This window comes from Bombus pascuorum, chromosome 3, assembly GCF_905332965.1.
Source record: "Bombus pascuorum chromosome 3, iyBomPasc1.1, whole genome shotgun sequence".
Lineage (NCBI taxonomy): Eukaryota > Metazoa > Arthropoda > Insecta > Hymenoptera > Apidae > Bombus > Bombus pascuorum.
Genome location: NC_083490.1, coordinates 11,641,051 through 11,657,616, shown reverse-complemented (window position 1 = coordinate 11,657,616; position 16,566 = coordinate 11,641,051). Strand labels below are relative to the sequence as shown.

The 16,566-nt window shown below is 32.9% G+C and overlaps 1 protein-coding gene across 5 annotated transcripts in view; it reads right to left on the bottom strand.

Annotated features, from left to right (window-relative positions):
• Positions 1 to 16,566, bottom strand: part of LOC132904862 (cell adhesion molecule Dscam2) — a 304,829-nt gene that overhangs the window by 7,649 nt on the left and 280,614 nt on the right. For 4 of the 5 annotated variants that reach the window (XM_060955649.1, XM_060955646.1, XM_060955647.1 and 1 more), the window contains exons 7-25: positions 15,041 to 15,187; positions 14,381 to 14,521; positions 13,392 to 13,582; positions 10,368 to 10,608; positions 8,169 to 8,322; positions 7,952 to 8,103; positions 6,779 to 7,048; positions 5,764 to 5,909; positions 4,865 to 5,300; positions 3,987 to 4,280; positions 3,094 to 3,324; positions 2,519 to 2,674; positions 2,351 to 2,421; positions 1,939 to 2,182; positions 1,671 to 1,817; positions 1,054 to 1,215; positions 746 to 962; positions 582 to 670; positions 309 to 512 (exon numbers count right to left, since the gene is read on the bottom strand). In XM_060955649.1, coding sequence (XP_060811632.1) covers positions 309 to 512; positions 582 to 670; positions 746 to 962; positions 1,054 to 1,215; positions 1,671 to 1,817; positions 1,939 to 2,182; positions 2,351 to 2,421; positions 2,519 to 2,674; positions 3,094 to 3,324; positions 3,987 to 4,280; positions 4,865 to 5,300; positions 5,764 to 5,909; positions 6,779 to 7,048; positions 7,952 to 8,103; positions 8,169 to 8,322; positions 10,368 to 10,608; positions 13,392 to 13,582; positions 14,381 to 14,521; positions 15,041 to 15,187 — 3,693 coding nt within the window. The remainder of the gene's footprint in view (positions 1 to 308; positions 513 to 581; positions 671 to 745; positions 963 to 1,053; positions 1,216 to 1,670; positions 1,818 to 1,938; positions 2,183 to 2,350; positions 2,422 to 2,518; positions 2,675 to 3,093; positions 3,325 to 3,986; positions 4,281 to 4,864; positions 5,301 to 5,763; positions 5,910 to 6,778; positions 7,049 to 7,951; positions 8,104 to 8,168; positions 8,323 to 10,367; positions 10,609 to 13,391; positions 13,583 to 14,380; positions 14,522 to 15,040; positions 15,188 to 16,566) is intronic. The other variant, XM_060955648.1, reaches the window with a different exon arrangement.

Genomic DNA, 16,566 nt, shown 5'->3' with positions numbered 1-16,566 from the left:
ATATTTTTTAACTTATTCAAAGTTGCCTGAATCTTACATAACATTTTAAAGTTGCAGCAATTCTTTAAGATTATTGATTGAATGAACAAAGTACATATAATAGATTAAAGTACATATAGGTATATTAATTGAGGAACTTCCTGAAGACTCATAGGTTTATATGTATTGTATATTATATATAACTAAAATTATAATTTTGAAAATAATATACCCACGACTAAATACATATATAATTAATCATTTTACCTTATCGATATCTTTACCAGAGATCATTTTAACTATTTTTATACCGATATTGTTAAACTAACCACGGATATTGAGATGACCATCAGCAGTTAATTCGTAATGTCTTCCAGTAGAAACTTGACTATTTCGATATGTCCATATTGGACGAGGCGTAGGATTACCCACGACCAAACAAGACAAGGTAATTGATGATTTAATCGCTCTTCTTAATAATTGTGAAAAAGACGCCACTCTAGCTGGAGCTGTAGAAGCAATTTTATTAAACCCTATTAGGTATATTTAAAATTATCTATAAATTAAACAATTTACAAAGAATATTCTATGAGCAATCAAACCTCTAGTATTTGTAGTTTGAGTTACTATGGTGGTCGGTTCTCCTTCACCCAGCCCTGTTGTTGCTGACACCCAGAACTCGTACAGTTTACTGATACGTGATTTTATTTTACATCATTATTTGCATTAAAGTTTCATTACAGTAATTTTATAAAATGGCTATTACCTTTCAACCAAACCTCTTAGTTCCATAGTAAGAGTGTCAGTCGGTGATGATGGTGGTTCATGCATGGTGTGCGTGTTATGGTTACTAGACCCTGCCTCCCTGCTGTAAACCGTGTACTTGGAAACGTTCCCATTTGGTTGTAGGGGTGGTAACCACGAAACTAATATACTCTCCGCGGTTAGTGCTAAAGCTTTGATACCAGCTGGAGGACCTGGTACTAAAATGAACAATAAACAAGTTACAAGTCATAAATAGTGAAAGAATTTATATTAGGCGAATAAAAAAAATAATAAAAATGTGATTCTTACCATCTTCCTCTGTTGTACAAAAAATCGGCGGACTTAGAACTCCATCACCAGCACCAGTATAAGCCAATACTCGAATAGAGTAATTCGTATACTTGTACAGAGTGTGTAGATAAGTTTCTACGCTGGATGTCTTCTTTACTTCACCCACTGTCGATATGTCCACTGAAACAAATTTTAATGCGAACAAGCCTTTAATGGAGAAAGAGAATCAGATACCTGTAATATAAAATACTTAATTTGAGTAGATTGCAATGCTAAAAATTCTATCATAGATCTATCATACATATATCTGAGAAGTACTATAACTTTAATCCGTGCTACAGTACCAATTTTTGGATCAAAATTATACAAACACATGAAAAATATTTGTTTTTATTAAAATAGATCTAATTTATAAAACAAATCACTATTAAACAAAACATAAATATTTCTTTGCGACAGACTGAGATATTCGTTTGTTATAGAAGAAAAGTAGAAAAATATACAATTAAATACACTGTTAAAAATCAGAAAAGAAGAGACAGCTTTATGATGTGCTTGAAAATACTTACAGAATATAATAAATATTGTGTTTAAAAATGTTCATAAGAAGATACAATACACATTATTTTACTTACTGTTGTCAGTGGGTACTGGTCTGTAATATACTTTATAACCCTGAATGATTCCTCCATGTTGATGGGGTGGAGGTGCGCTCCAAGAAACTTTTACACTTTGGGAAGACAGAGGAATACACGATACTTGCGTTGGCGGAGTCTCAGGCACTAAAATAATTACAAGACAATACAATAAATTAGTAAGAGATCACCATCGTTCCATTAAACGGTAAAACAATAATATTCATAAAAAGGAAATGTTCTTGCGAAAAGTTTATATATATCGCACCTCCTTCCTGAGTTGTTCCAACAATGGGAATGCTGGCTGGGCCGCTGGCTATACTATTGAAAGCTCTGATCGATATATCGTACTTGGTGAACTTTCTCAAGCCTGTAAGCTGCACCTTTGTAGTCGCCCATCCGTTCACGGTTAAACTTTTGCTTTGGTTCACACCTGATGTTGAAGATGAATGCTCCGACCATGTCACTATGTAGCCCAATAGATCTCCGTTACAGGATTCCTTTGGAGGCGGCTGCAAACGCAATAAACCTTTCAGCGTTTCATTAAAATTACATTGAATTAACATCTTCCTACAAAATCAATCAAATTTATCTAGCATGTATAATTGATATATTAGGTTGCGTAACAGTATGCATTGAGTAATAGTCGAGTACTTATATATATTATAAATTATATTTACCTGCCAGCTAACCATAAGTTCTCCAGGTCCTGCTGATTGCACTTTGATATTTTGTGGCGGTTCAGTAGGTGCTGTTAAAAATAAAAAATATGGAAACTATGAAATAACAATGAATAAAATATTTATAAGTTTATTAAAATTATATTAGGCAGGGGTATATTTCTGTACCTTCTTCTTGAGTTTTGGCGACCACGGGATCAGTAGGCACACTCACATCTATTGAATTTATGGCAAATATACGAAACGTGTAAGTCACTGCTGGATGAAGTCCTCCTACCAAAGCTACTTCCTGATCGTCGCTAGTAGTCTCGAAAGGAGATAAACCTAAAAAAAATGAAACTGCAATTATTATATTGAATTATATTGAATCTAATTATTATATTACGTTCTATTGAAATTATTATATTAAATTACAATGAATACTAGATAAAAGCAAAGATGCTACATTATCTAAAGTCAGAGATTAGTTAAAAATTTTACTTTATGTGAATGCGAAGGATATCGATACTGTAAAAAGAAATCAAACTAAACAAAAATTTAGTGCTTTCGTAAATTACATTTTTTTGTAAACGGTATACTTTATACATATAGCAAATAGATAGTCATCCATTAAATATCACAAAATTAAGCTCGAAAGTATTATCGCTTATAAAGATTAAAGAGAAGTAGAATAGAAATAAAAACGAAGACATTTTCAAAAAATAACGACAGCTATAGTTTTACATAATTTAAAATGAAATTACCATTTTGCGTTGGATGTATGTTATTTCCGTTATTGGAACTTCCAGGGGTGTAAGTGACGTTGTGCGTTTTTGCGGGATTCCAATCGTCAGCTAGACCGTGATTCAGAGATCGATACTGAATAACGTAATTTCGTATCGGGCTGTTCCCATCGAAAGCTCTCTTCCACAATAATCGTATCGATCGCGAGCCAATTTCTATGACTTCTAGCGAGGCTGGTGGATCTGGTCTCTCTGTACAGGCGATAGAATTAGCATAATTAAATTATCATCCGTGATCACAGAATAAATTAATTCGTTTGGACACAGAAAATAGAACAATAAATTTATTCATGATGATAATGTGATGTTTTAGGAGCGTGTAGAGATATATTATAGAGATTAATTAAATATTTTTTAATTAATATAATGAGTCAATAGCAATTGTATTATCAATTATTCAACATACACATATCTTAATCGTATTAACAAATATCATCGTTATTAATTATTTGCACTTTAAAACCTTTTCATTTAGAGAGTCTTTCAACTTGAAGAATTTTTTATTCTGAGTATTATGAAACATTTCGAGATTTTAAGAATCTCATGGAAGTATTAATACTGAAAGTATTATCAAGGATTTTAATATTCTAAAAACTATGATTAATACCAATACCCAGAGTTATTATAGTATTGTATTAAAAATATTCTCTCCATTTTTAAATATTTTTTGTCACACTTCTTCTAGTTGAATATTTCATTTCAAATATCAATATTTATATTTATATTTAATATTTCATATAAAATACAAAATTAAGAAAGAAATCACCTAATTAATAATATCAAAAAATTGAAATATGATCCTAAAGGTACAACAATGAAAAATCAAAGGGAGATAAATCTTATCAAAATACTACCTTGAACAGCAAGATAAATCAGATGTTCGCTTCTCCCATAGGCATTGTCCGCTGTGCACCTGTAAACTCCAGAATCTTGACGATCACTGCTTGCTATAGATAATTGTGACTTGAGGCCGTTGTCTGTTTTTATTTGACTGATGCTTAACCGGTGACTGTTAGTATCTAAACGGTCACTATTGTGCATCCATTGGACTTCTATGGGATTATCCCCGATGACAGTACAATCAAGCGTCACGGATTCGCCACGACGGATCGTCACGTTCTTACTCTGGAACTCGAACCTCGCTGGTTCTATAAAAATACGATAAAGTATTCTCGTTTGACATTACTTTATAAGATTACTGCAACGAAATTCTAATAAATTTGGTAATATTTTACAAATATTTTCACCTTTATGTATTCTTAAAAAAAGAAAAGGAAATAAAAGAATGGAATAACTGTGACTATATAAGGACGCCAATTTATTTTCAAATTTCCCAGATACTAAGAATAAATAAGTGACGATTATTCTAAAGTTTGTGATCAATGGGGCTCGTAATAAATGTCTATAAAAAATAGTATTTGAAATGCTGTACAAATATTTCATAAACATATTATCAATACTAATATTTTAGTAAATTTACAGATATATGTTTAATATTTTCTTTTGATCCAAGATTGAATATTAGGATCACAAATTTAATAATACAAAATAGAATATATTTTCTTAATTAATAATATAATAGAAATTAAATACAAATTTTGTCCTTTAACACTCAAGACATAAATGTAGAATAGATAATGTCAAATTTTGCTTAACACAAAATATGAATTAAATAAAGATAATGTCCCCATCAGATAAAATTCAAATATTCACCTTGTTAAACTTGACTTACCATGAACAGATACATAGATCACTTTACTTAGACCTGATCCAATGCCATTATTTGCTCGACACAGATAATGTCCTTCATCCTGTGGTCCAGCAGATGCTGTCCACAGAGATCCATTCGGTAGAATAGTTAATCTTCCATCAGAACCATCAACAAGAGGTTGATAGTCGTTGGAAGTTCTTTCCCTGGCACGCAACCACGTGACACGTGGCGGAGGAAATCCCTTGGCCTCACAATGGACGTTCAATGGATTTCCCAGGAGGGTGGCCACGTCTTGCGGCTCGAAAATCCATTGTGGAGGTACTTTTACCAAAAGTTCCGCTGTGTGGTTGACTTTGGCCGCACTGTTAGTCGCTACGCAGGTATATTTGCCACTGTGACGTGAAGAAAGTTCCTTAAAGACGAGTAGACTGAAGAATTCAGCTACTCTCTCCTCGATCTGAAATGCAAATATTTGTGAATGGAGCTTTTTTTCAATTTAATAGTATTTAATGGCTTATTTTCTAATTTTTTGAAGTTGTTATGGAATCATAAATGGTATTAGGTAGATATGTTATATTGGGTGTTTACATTTATTACACTTTATATGTTACAGTATAATTGTACAGAGTATGAGACTATAAAAGACAGTAAGGGATTTCTTTTTAGAAGCCTAGAATTTTATTTTGTTAATTATTTCTTTCTCAAACAATAGAGTACAGTTTTCAAATTACTTTGAGACTACCAAAAGATACAATTTTAATTTATTTGTAAATTGTTACACTTGAGCAAATAGGAATAGAAAGAAATTTTGTTGTTAAGTCTAATATTGGTTCTTAAATTGTGGAATTAAATATTTTTTTGTCATACGATATAATAGTTGGCTCACATAAATTAGTTTTCTTAGAGAGACAAAGACGTACACGTAAAGAGGAAGGTAACGGTTCACCATCCTTTAGCCAGGAGAAGTAAATTGGAAGATCACCGGAAGTGACGGTGCAGGTGACCTGGGCGCGACTTCCTTCTTGGAGGTTTGAAGGGAAATTGAAAGGACTCATTACAGGTGGACCTGAAACGAGTGATATTTTTTGCTCTTACTATTTCTTTAAATTTCCTTGTCTTTATTCATTTAATCATTATTTCAAATATATATAAATATATTATATACTATACACATAAATCACGCTAATTATTGCAGTAATTTTATACCTTTTTAATATAATTTATATGTTGTTATTTGCAGTCATTTGTGGAGTAAAAATTGACATACAAGAGAAGAAAGTAAAAATAATTATTGTGGTTAACACTTATTAGTTTCCATCCACGTGTATACTTTTTAGCTTACTTTCTCAAACGTCACGATAAATGAGAAAAAGTTGAGAAGTAACGCTAGAGGAATTCTTTCCGGCGTGCAATTTACTTCTTTCGCCTAGTCTCGTGACTTCTTCGTAGACGTAAGCGACCCGACCGTAAAGAAACAGAAACAAAAACTCGTTTCTCGTTAAAATGAATGTATGTATGTGCATAGTGGTACTTACGGTTTTTGCTTCTACTGAAATACGATCTTACCGGGAAAAATAGATAATTATAGTAAATATTTACCTTTTATAATATGTATAATATTGTGTTCCATTTTTCATTATACTTTCATACTTCAATTTCTTATAAACTATCAAATCTAAGAAAAGCATTTTAAACTTCTTAATACACTAATAATTAATTTAACCCTGTAATCACGAGTACTTCAATCTTCTATATCTTAATATTCCATCCGACAAATTAATATTAATATTAATATTCTATAGTATTTTATAGTTGAAGAAATATGAACATTCTATAACAAGTAAAAATTAAAAATCAATATTCGATGAATATTCTATAATTAAAAAATATTTTAACGTAAAAGAATTACTCTATTTTTATTCCCAAAATACTCACTACTGACTGTTAATCGGATGTCTCTGCTCGCCGTTTCACCGGATCTTGCTTTAACCATGCATGTATAAATGCCAGCATCGTTTGGATCCACATTGGCGATGGTAAGATGGCCCTCGCTGTCTACACGGTGCCTTATGTCAAGAGGCAGTGCAACTCCTCCACGAGACCACTCGACTGACGTGATAGGATAGCCGGAATAAGGACAAGCTATGGTGGTATCGACACCGGCTATCGCACGAACTGGTCCTATCGATCGGATGTACGGCGGTCCTGAAATTATTAATCGACGTGAAGTAGCTTCCAACACATTTCACCTGGCCACTAGTCGAATTATTATAGGTACCCCCCCAACGTAATTAGGAGCGATCAATGTTCTTTGAGATTTACCGCCAATGTTTCATTACAACGTCATGTTCTAATATTATCATATAATTTTTTAAGCATTCTCAGTGCCAATAACTAATTTTATTTATTATTTATTTAATTTTATATTTATTTATTATGTATTTAATATCTTTAAGATACTAAGAATATTAGTATTACTAATTACGGAATTATAATAAAAAAATTAATTAGAAAATTAAAAATAGTAATATTCGTGTGAGAAGAATATTAATATTAATGTTATTAACATTCTTGTATTCTTAAAATATTACGAATTTTTATTCAAAACCAACGTTTCTAAATTAATCTATGTTAAATAAAATTCTTATATTAATTTGCCAATTTCACTATTTTAAAACCATCAGTTTCTCTATCACAGGCCTTCTCTAGCGTGAAATTAAAAATCAATGAAGTCGAATTAGCTTCGGTTAGATCAGACAATGTATTAAAGACGACGTAACCCTTGTCAAGTAAATTACCAAGTTCAAAATTACAACTACACTTCTCTCATTAATAATTTACCTATCAAATTCGCAAAATTGCTTATCCAATCTGTTAGACTAAAGATTAAACTTTATTACAGATGCAACCTGCATACTTGGAATTGAAACGATACAATCTCTCTCGCTTGATATCACAAACCAAAAGATGATTCCAATTATCATAAATCTAAAGCCACGATAAAGATGAAATCTTATCACAAATACAATCTCCTTGACCAAATTCGAACAATATTATCCGTGTCATGGCATTAGTCAATGTAACAAGTCAAAGGATGAATCGAATTACCATAAATGTTTAGTCTAGCTTTGTGCTCGACTGTAGCCAAGGTATTGGCAGCGACACAAGCGTAGAGACCACCATCTTCAGCACCAGCCGACGATATGTTCAAATGACTGATCACGTCTCCGGACTGATCGACATACTGTCCTATCGCGTACCTGTATCGGGCATTGTGCTCGGTTAAGAAGCTGAATATTGATCGATGAGAGATCTAGATACGCACCTGTGTCCAGAGGCGATCTCGCTTAGAGGCTCTCCATCCAGCAACCAAGTGAACGATGGTGGAGGAGATCCGGTAGCAGAACATCTCAAGGACACTGGAGGACCTGGCCGCAGTGCTTGCTCGATGAACGTGTATTGCAACTCTGGTACAGTATCTGACAGAACAGATCGAGCGTTAAATAGTTAATTGGGCCAAGTTACGTAGAAATCTGTCAATCCTAAAAATGACAAAAAATTAGTTAAACATGATACGGAGCTATTAAAGGTATCAAACTATAGTTTTATTTTAAGCTTACGATTACTTTGCAGAAAAATTCTAAACTACATATTAATTATACTACTTACTATTAAATAAGTCATCAGAAAACATTGTAGAATAGTAACAAGAAATAAAATGTACCTAGTAGAAATTTGGAAGGACATATCTTTCTTGAGAAATTAAAATCTTAATTTTAGATCGTTAGGACCGGTAATTGAGGGCCTCAACTGAGTAAACAGTCTATTGGAAAATACGTTCTTCTTATAATAAAAAATACAATAAATAAATGAGGCATTTGTTATTGTGAACTTCTATAAATAAAACATTTGTTATATCATATATCTTTGTAAATGAAACACGTGCTAAGGAATAATATTCTTCTGACAAACATAGAATGTATCGTTTTGTATCTTTATTTCTGATTTTGTTTATATGAATTTCTAAGAAAAATGGGTTATTTGATTTCATTATTGTTGATGACTCATAACTATCGTCATTATTTGATTTCATAATATTGATTTTACCATGTTCAGATTCTTGTTTCTGAGCCTTTCAATTTTGTATATCATAATGGGGATGAAGCTTTCAAGATTTCAATAATAATTGAACGGATACCTCGAATAAGAGAGTAAAGTACATGTAGAGGCACTTGGCAGCAAACTTTCCAACGGTTTCTGTCCCGTGACTTGCTATACAAAGACCCTATTCTTCGGACAAGATGATTGCCAGATATCGAAACATCTTCATAGCATATTTTTAACTAGCCTAAGGACCCGCTATAAATCTTAGGATTTCTCAAGCTAAGGTTCTTCAAACGAACAAATAGCCTTTGTCTTAGCATTCTCTAAATTTATCACCTACTACGGAAAGATACGGGAAATCTGTTTTTTCTCACGTACGATGCTTCCCGCTAGCAACTTTCCCTCGAGGGCGGTTAGCATCCTTCCTCAACCACCACCCTAGAGATTAACCAATTAACAGCAACGTCCATTTCCCTCACTTTCCTAACGAAGGTTTTCCTCGACGAATCCGATGATCTCGTATCCTTAGACAACACACCCCATCATAGTTTTCCTCCGCAGCATCATCGTGACGGAAAGTCAGTTGGTAGTTGATAGTTGACTAGAGTTCCTCGGAGCATCTTGAGCAATCATCATCCGAACTTCCTCCGCACATTCTGCTGAATCGCTATCGTAACGCATCGTCTAGAAGTCGAACTTGTAACCGCGAACCTCTAAGTGCAATCGCGAGCTCTACGTAAAGTGTACACCGAGAGTATTGTTAATAAATATACTGTTAATTAGACTCTACTTTTTTTTCAGTATCTATCACGACCTAACTATCTCATAAATTTAACACATTTTTGGAGAAAGCTGTTTCTAAGTTCAACTGTTCCACAAGTTTCAAACATTACATCACCCTTTGAACAGATATCTGCCATTTACGTCTACTAACACAATCCACATGTGCTATAAGCCCTTATTCAATGTTTCCATTCAATTAACGAGTTCTTGAGGAAAGTGATACAAGCAAAGGAAATTCTTCATTTAAAAGTTAGAATTCAAGCAACTTGCCCAATCTAAACAAGACTTTATCAGATGTATTTCTCCATATAGTGGACTAATTAGTTCAACGAAAGAATATAGGCATTCGAGTTGTCATGGCTAATTCTGAAACTTCTATCAGATTTTTAGATTTTGAACTTTCACGATGACTAGATGATGATATCTATAATTAATCTTTCAGTCCTGTTGAACCTGACCTGAAAATGAAGATTTAAAAATGGTGGCGCGAAACCTTCAATTTCAGATCTGCTTCGAGCAAAAATGAGCTGGAATGTTCACAAAACGTGAGAACGAAGCGCAACGTGCTAATAACGCGATTGAAAGCCAACGAATCACAAATACGTATGTCGTCTTTATCAGATTCAGTCGAATATACCTCCAAGCTTCAATTCGGCGGTAGCCTGCGCGTTCTCCTTGTCGCTTCTGACCAGGCACTGATACATCCCCTTGTCCTTTCGGCCGACCGAGCCTATCACAAGCACCAGAGGAGCCAGCAATCTGATTCTCGTGTCCTGCGCGGTCAATACCGGCACACCGTCGTGCAACCACTCGACGCTTTCGACCGGATAACCCTCCACCGTGCAATTCATAGTGGCTGACTCCCCGGAATTGATGATCTGTAAATACCGGGAAACGGTTAACGATTCGTGCTCGAAAGTTAATGCCCGTGCCGCGATTTACGCAGCTGCACGATCCTTTTCCCTTTGACGCAAACACTGCACTGTTCATCCGCTTCGTTGGTTGCCCAACCGTTTTATGGTGCTCGCATTTTTTCTTTATTCTTTTTTTCTTCTTTTAGTTTGTAAGATTTAATCGATCTCATGGAAGAGTGTAGAGGTTTGTTGCAATGTCGGAGATTATTGGAAAGAAAAGTCTTTCGTGGAAAATGGATGGAATCGTCGAAGTGGAGATTCGATTTTGAACTTACGCGGTAAGTGTTGAGATGTTTGTGAGAGTTTCCGTGTTACGAAGCTCTTTGGGATTCTTTGTTACGACGTTAGATTTTCTGGGTACAGTGATTGTATGAGATAATATAATGTTGGATTGTATGTGTTCTTTTTAAACTCTTTCGTGAATCTTTAATTTGAAGCTTGTTAGGAAATCGTTATAGTGATGAGAGTTTTAATAACTTATATGTAATTTTATAGAAAAGATAATCGTCTCTTATCTTCGGTAGTGTAAGTAGAATGCTACTGTTTGAAATAATAGGAATAAAGTTGGAGAACAAATCTTCAAATGATTTGCTTCCTAAATTTTCATTTCTTATTTTTACTAATGTAAGCAGAATACGATTACTTAAAGAAAAATAGAAAGTATAAGACGCGTGAACTGTCAGTAATATTTTCTACATATAGTAATATTATTAAAAAACATATGTGAGAATTCAAGCAGTACCATCTTCAAATCTTCTTATGCCATTTTTCTAGCGATCTGCTGTAAGACGTCTGATAGCTATGAAAGTTTTATTCATTAATTTATCTGTAGGTATCCTTAGGTAGTCATCCTCTACAATTAATCATACGAAAGAAAAATTATCTTCAGACAGTCATTTTTCACGAGCCTCTGCTTTTTCGTTATTTTGAGAACGAAAATATTTTCACATATCAAATTGCTTACAATTCAAGTACCTTATACTTGATTCAGTTGGGACGTAATACATATGAATTGAAATAAAAATGACGCGATATTACAAAAAATATACATGTATATGTGCATGTATATGTATATTCTTTTAATTATATTTCTATTATATTCTATTTATTATTATATTTATATTATATTCTATTTATTATTATATTATATTCTATTTATTATTATATTTATATTATATTCTTGTATATTCTTTTATTATTTTTATACAATTAACAATTTGAGATTTGAAATTAATAGAGGAATTTCACATTTTACTTGCAGTTTGCTAATTGCATATGCATGTATATATATATATACACACACGCATATACTTTGAGTAATAAGAGGAATATGTTATCTGGAATCTTCATAGGATCGAATGATCCGATCTTTACGTTATTTCCGCGATTCTGGGGCGATAGTCGTAAAAGTTAACAGTAAGTGTTTTAGTGTCATAGCTGCCACTTATGATAAGTATTTCACTATTGTGGAACACGAGGGTCAATTGTAATTGGATTTTATGACTCAGAAATGGTCGCGATTGAATTTTGTAGCCTGGGAGTTACCATAGTCGACTTCGATGACAACGAATCCTTGCCAATTTATGTGATTTATGAATTCATAGAAATCGACACCATTACCTATGACTTATGACTTGTGAAGTCATGATTATGGTCCGCCCTTATGTTCGCTGTTATAATTAAAGCTCAAAATTCAAATTTTTTAAAATCGTGATCTAGAATTCATGTTTTAAAAATTCATATTGAAAAATTCATATTTAAAAATTCACAAGTTATAAAAAAGATATTCATATGCCTGTGTTCTAATTTCACTTTTAGCAGGAGTAAAAGACTTTACAAATGATCAACATTATGCTATTGAGAGTGCTAATAAAAAATACAGAATAAAATACGAGCAGATTTAAGACGTCTGTAAGCTATATAAAAAGCATGTAGAATTAATATAGTAACAAAATTATTACTGGAATAGAATTATAACATAATAAGAGAATGGAAGTGATAAAATAAAGAACATAGAGGACGTAAGAAGAATATAGGTTTACAAGTAGAATAAAAGATATAGTAAATAAAAGATAGAGTCAAAATAGAAGAAATAAAATTAAAACATGTGCAACAAATAAAAAATCTATAAAATTAAAAATAGTATAGATAAACATATATGAACAGTGACATGAAACAGATTTTGCAACTCCTCTTTATGTTACAACAAATAAACAAATGAAAAACATTTAGACATATAGAGTATCTTTTCATGTACAATTCTGTCAATTCTTAAGTATTAAATATATCTCATCATAAAAAGTACTATTCTTCAACAGCTTCAAGAAAACTATAAGTAGCATAATTGTTTACTAACAAAATATGAAATAGTTTTTTGGAAATGACTTGACGTTATATTAGCGAGTACCTCACGATCAGTTCTATTAGACTTTTGATGTAGGCTAATTCTTTATTATATAATGGAAGTATAAAATAAATCATTCTTATTGTTATTATTCAGAAAATATGAAGTACGCTTGATAACATGACGAAAAACGAAAAAAAAAAAAATATAATTAATAATCTCTCATTGAAGAAAAGGCAGAGCACTACAATCTATCGCGGATATGCCATCGTAGAAAAAGTCACAATCCATGATATATGTACTATGTATATTTCTTTATTTATCGTAACATGAGGAGAAATTACGAAGATTTTTAAGTCAAGTAAAGTTACACAGGAATGAAGGTGATAAATCTAAATCCTACCTGAACTCGGGGTTGTATTCGCGCGTTAAGTTTTGACGTGACCGACAGGTGTGTTTCCGCTCGTTGCTCGCCGACCTGATTGCTGGCTCGACAAATGTACCTTCCTGCATCCTGAGCGTCCACGCGGCGAATTTGCATTAAATCGCCCCACAGTTGAATTCGACCAAATGACTCTACCGGTATCGAATGACCTGCAACAACGGGATATTCGTTGCTTGATGTTCGATACTACTCTCGCTAACGCGGGATATTACATGTTATCGTATCTCGTCATTTTCATGTACACTTTCGTTCAAGACGAAGAATGGAAGGGAATGAAGTTGTTAAATTGAACTGATTGGCATAAAATTTAATATAGATGATGTATGTATTGTAGTTTTGATCTCACGAAGATTAATCATTTTCATTTATTACAATTATTATTTTAATTTTATAATTCAGCATAATTATGGAGTATATAAAGAATTGGATAGTATAGAAGTAAAAATTAACATTTATGACCGATCAATCAGTACGTAAAAATTCCAAATTTTGTTGTTACCATCAATATAACGAAATAATCTTACTTTTTATTATACTCTTTATTTAAATTCGCGGAATTACTTAAACATTCCTTTCTTACAGCAAAATGCACGATATATAGAAAATAGCAATCAAAATTCTTAATTGTGTGTATAATTCTTTCCAAAATTGATCATATTACAAATCTTGTGGCTCTGATATTGTATCATTTGAGGACAGCATTAATAGCACATTAATGGCAAATATTTAATCGTGCACAAGCTTGCAAACAAATGTTTTGTATAAATTTTATAAAGTGACCATTGTAGCCAAATTCACATGAGATCTATTTTTTAAAAGCAATCGTTGGAATTATAATTATTTAAAGGATATTATGTTTATGATCTGATATGGTTTGATCACGTTGGAATATATGATGCTATAGTGCATTTAGATTACACAGTAAACAATCCTATAATTAAACCAACCGTTAACATCGCGATACCAAGTAAATTGCGGGGGTGGAGTCCCCTGGGCTGAGCAAGTTAGATGAACGTCCGAGCCGCTTTCAGCAGAGATGGCGATCTGAGATCTCTGCATCAACCGTGGTGGCATAGATCCCGTTGGTTCTAAAAATTAAACGATATATATTCTATTAAATGTTCATTCTCTTTGATAGTTCGATGAAAATTGAATTTATATTAACATTTCTCTAATATAATTCATATTGTATAATACGGAATGTGAGCAAATATAGGAGACCAAGTGAAATTTTGATATCGACGCAATTATGAATGAAATAATAATTAAATAATGTTGCAATTGATGTTGTTATTTAATACTTCAATTAAAATTTCATTCAAATTAAAATTTCTGTAATTCGTAGTATGGAATGTTAAGTGAATGTGAAAGTGTAAATTAAATTGTAACATTGTTATGATTATAAACGATATGATACTTGAAGGGTAATAACAAATTAATTTTATAGCGATATAAAAATTAAACAGTATTTTAGTAATAGTTACATTATATCTAAATTTGCCTTCTAGCAAGAGAATCTTGATAATGTGGAGATAGAATTGCTTAAGCGGAGAAATGTTCAGCAGTAAGAGAAAAATATGGCTTATGTAAAAATACAAGTAACATGCCTGCGACTGTTAACGTTGCAGGCTCGCTTCTTCTTCTTTCACCGGTCAATGCGTGAAAAGTTAAGCACGAATAGGTGGCTCTGCCGTCTTCCGGTCTGGCGGCTCGGATATGTAGGTCCCCCTGAGACGTGACCACGAACCTTCCACCTGCGATCAAATCAATTTCTCGGTAAGAAAAATCTTAAAATTGACAAAGGAATAGATTAAAAAAGGGAAACATTGAATTTAGTTCAATTTACGATACTATGAAATTGACAATCGCGTAAAAAGCTTATTAGTTTCACTTCTGAGCAGTTCAAATTATTATCAACTTTCAAATATCTCTTAAAAGTAATATAATCTATTTGTTGGACGATACTGCAGTTTTTTTTCTAAGTACTATAGTAGAAATTTCACTTATGTCTTCATCTAGACTGGATCTTGGTGACAATAAATGTTTTAATTACAAGTCCAGCGTGATCAATTTGATTTCTCAGAGGCTCAATTTATTATCGATGATTAAATGGTACACCTCCTAAAAGTACCATAATCAATCAATTAAACAGCGTTGCAGTTTTTATTCCGCTACAATACCAGTTTTCCTTAAGCTTTCATTTAGACTGTTTCTTGTCATCAGTAAATGTTTTAATTACAAGTCCAGCGTGATTTATGGCGTTTACGGATGAGACTGGTGAATTACATCGTCAAAGTAACGCAATACGTCAGCGGCCGACGTTAATCTCCAGTATTTGACGCGGCCTGCGAACGCCACGTTTCAAATAATCCCTTTGAAATAGCTTTACAAGCTGTACAACTTTCCCACGGTTCAGCCCATCGATATATATCGTGCATCGTATCATTTAATTCGTTGTTCGATTTCACGCGTTTTTGCCCAAAGCCCGCGAGAAATATCATTTTTCAACGTTTCGCTCGCGCGTCCTCGTTTTGCGCAGCTTTTTATTTAACTTCCGTTGCAACGGCGGTGTATATCCGGAAACACGTCATATATTACGAGGTTATACATTAAAAATCGCGAAAAACAAAATGTTCTTCCGACTCGTGAAATTACTTACTGCTATTTATATCCGCGAATGTAGCACGGTGAAATAATTTATTTAACGAAAGAATACAGATATTCCAGTACTTATGGACAATTTACAATGGAATTTATCTCCCAATTTAATCGTTATCAATAAATTAGATACACGAGATGAATGTCTACCCGATAAATAAAAAGTGTACGTAGATTACTTGAAACGAAGCTCAACTTGAAATTTCGTCGAGTATCCCGTAGAATTGACCATTAATGTTCGTTTTCCTCAATTCTTCACCGAGTAATAATTTATATAATGGAGACAGCGCCTTTGATGATTTATTAGCTAGCGGATATAAATATGAAATAATATTATGGAAGTAAGTAATGAATATAAATATTAAAATTGCTGGAAAGTATCATCAATCTCTTGGTATCGTTCACGATATATTTGTGTGTAATAAAATTTGATAAATGAAGAATCGCGTGATAAATATGTTTTGTTCGATTATTT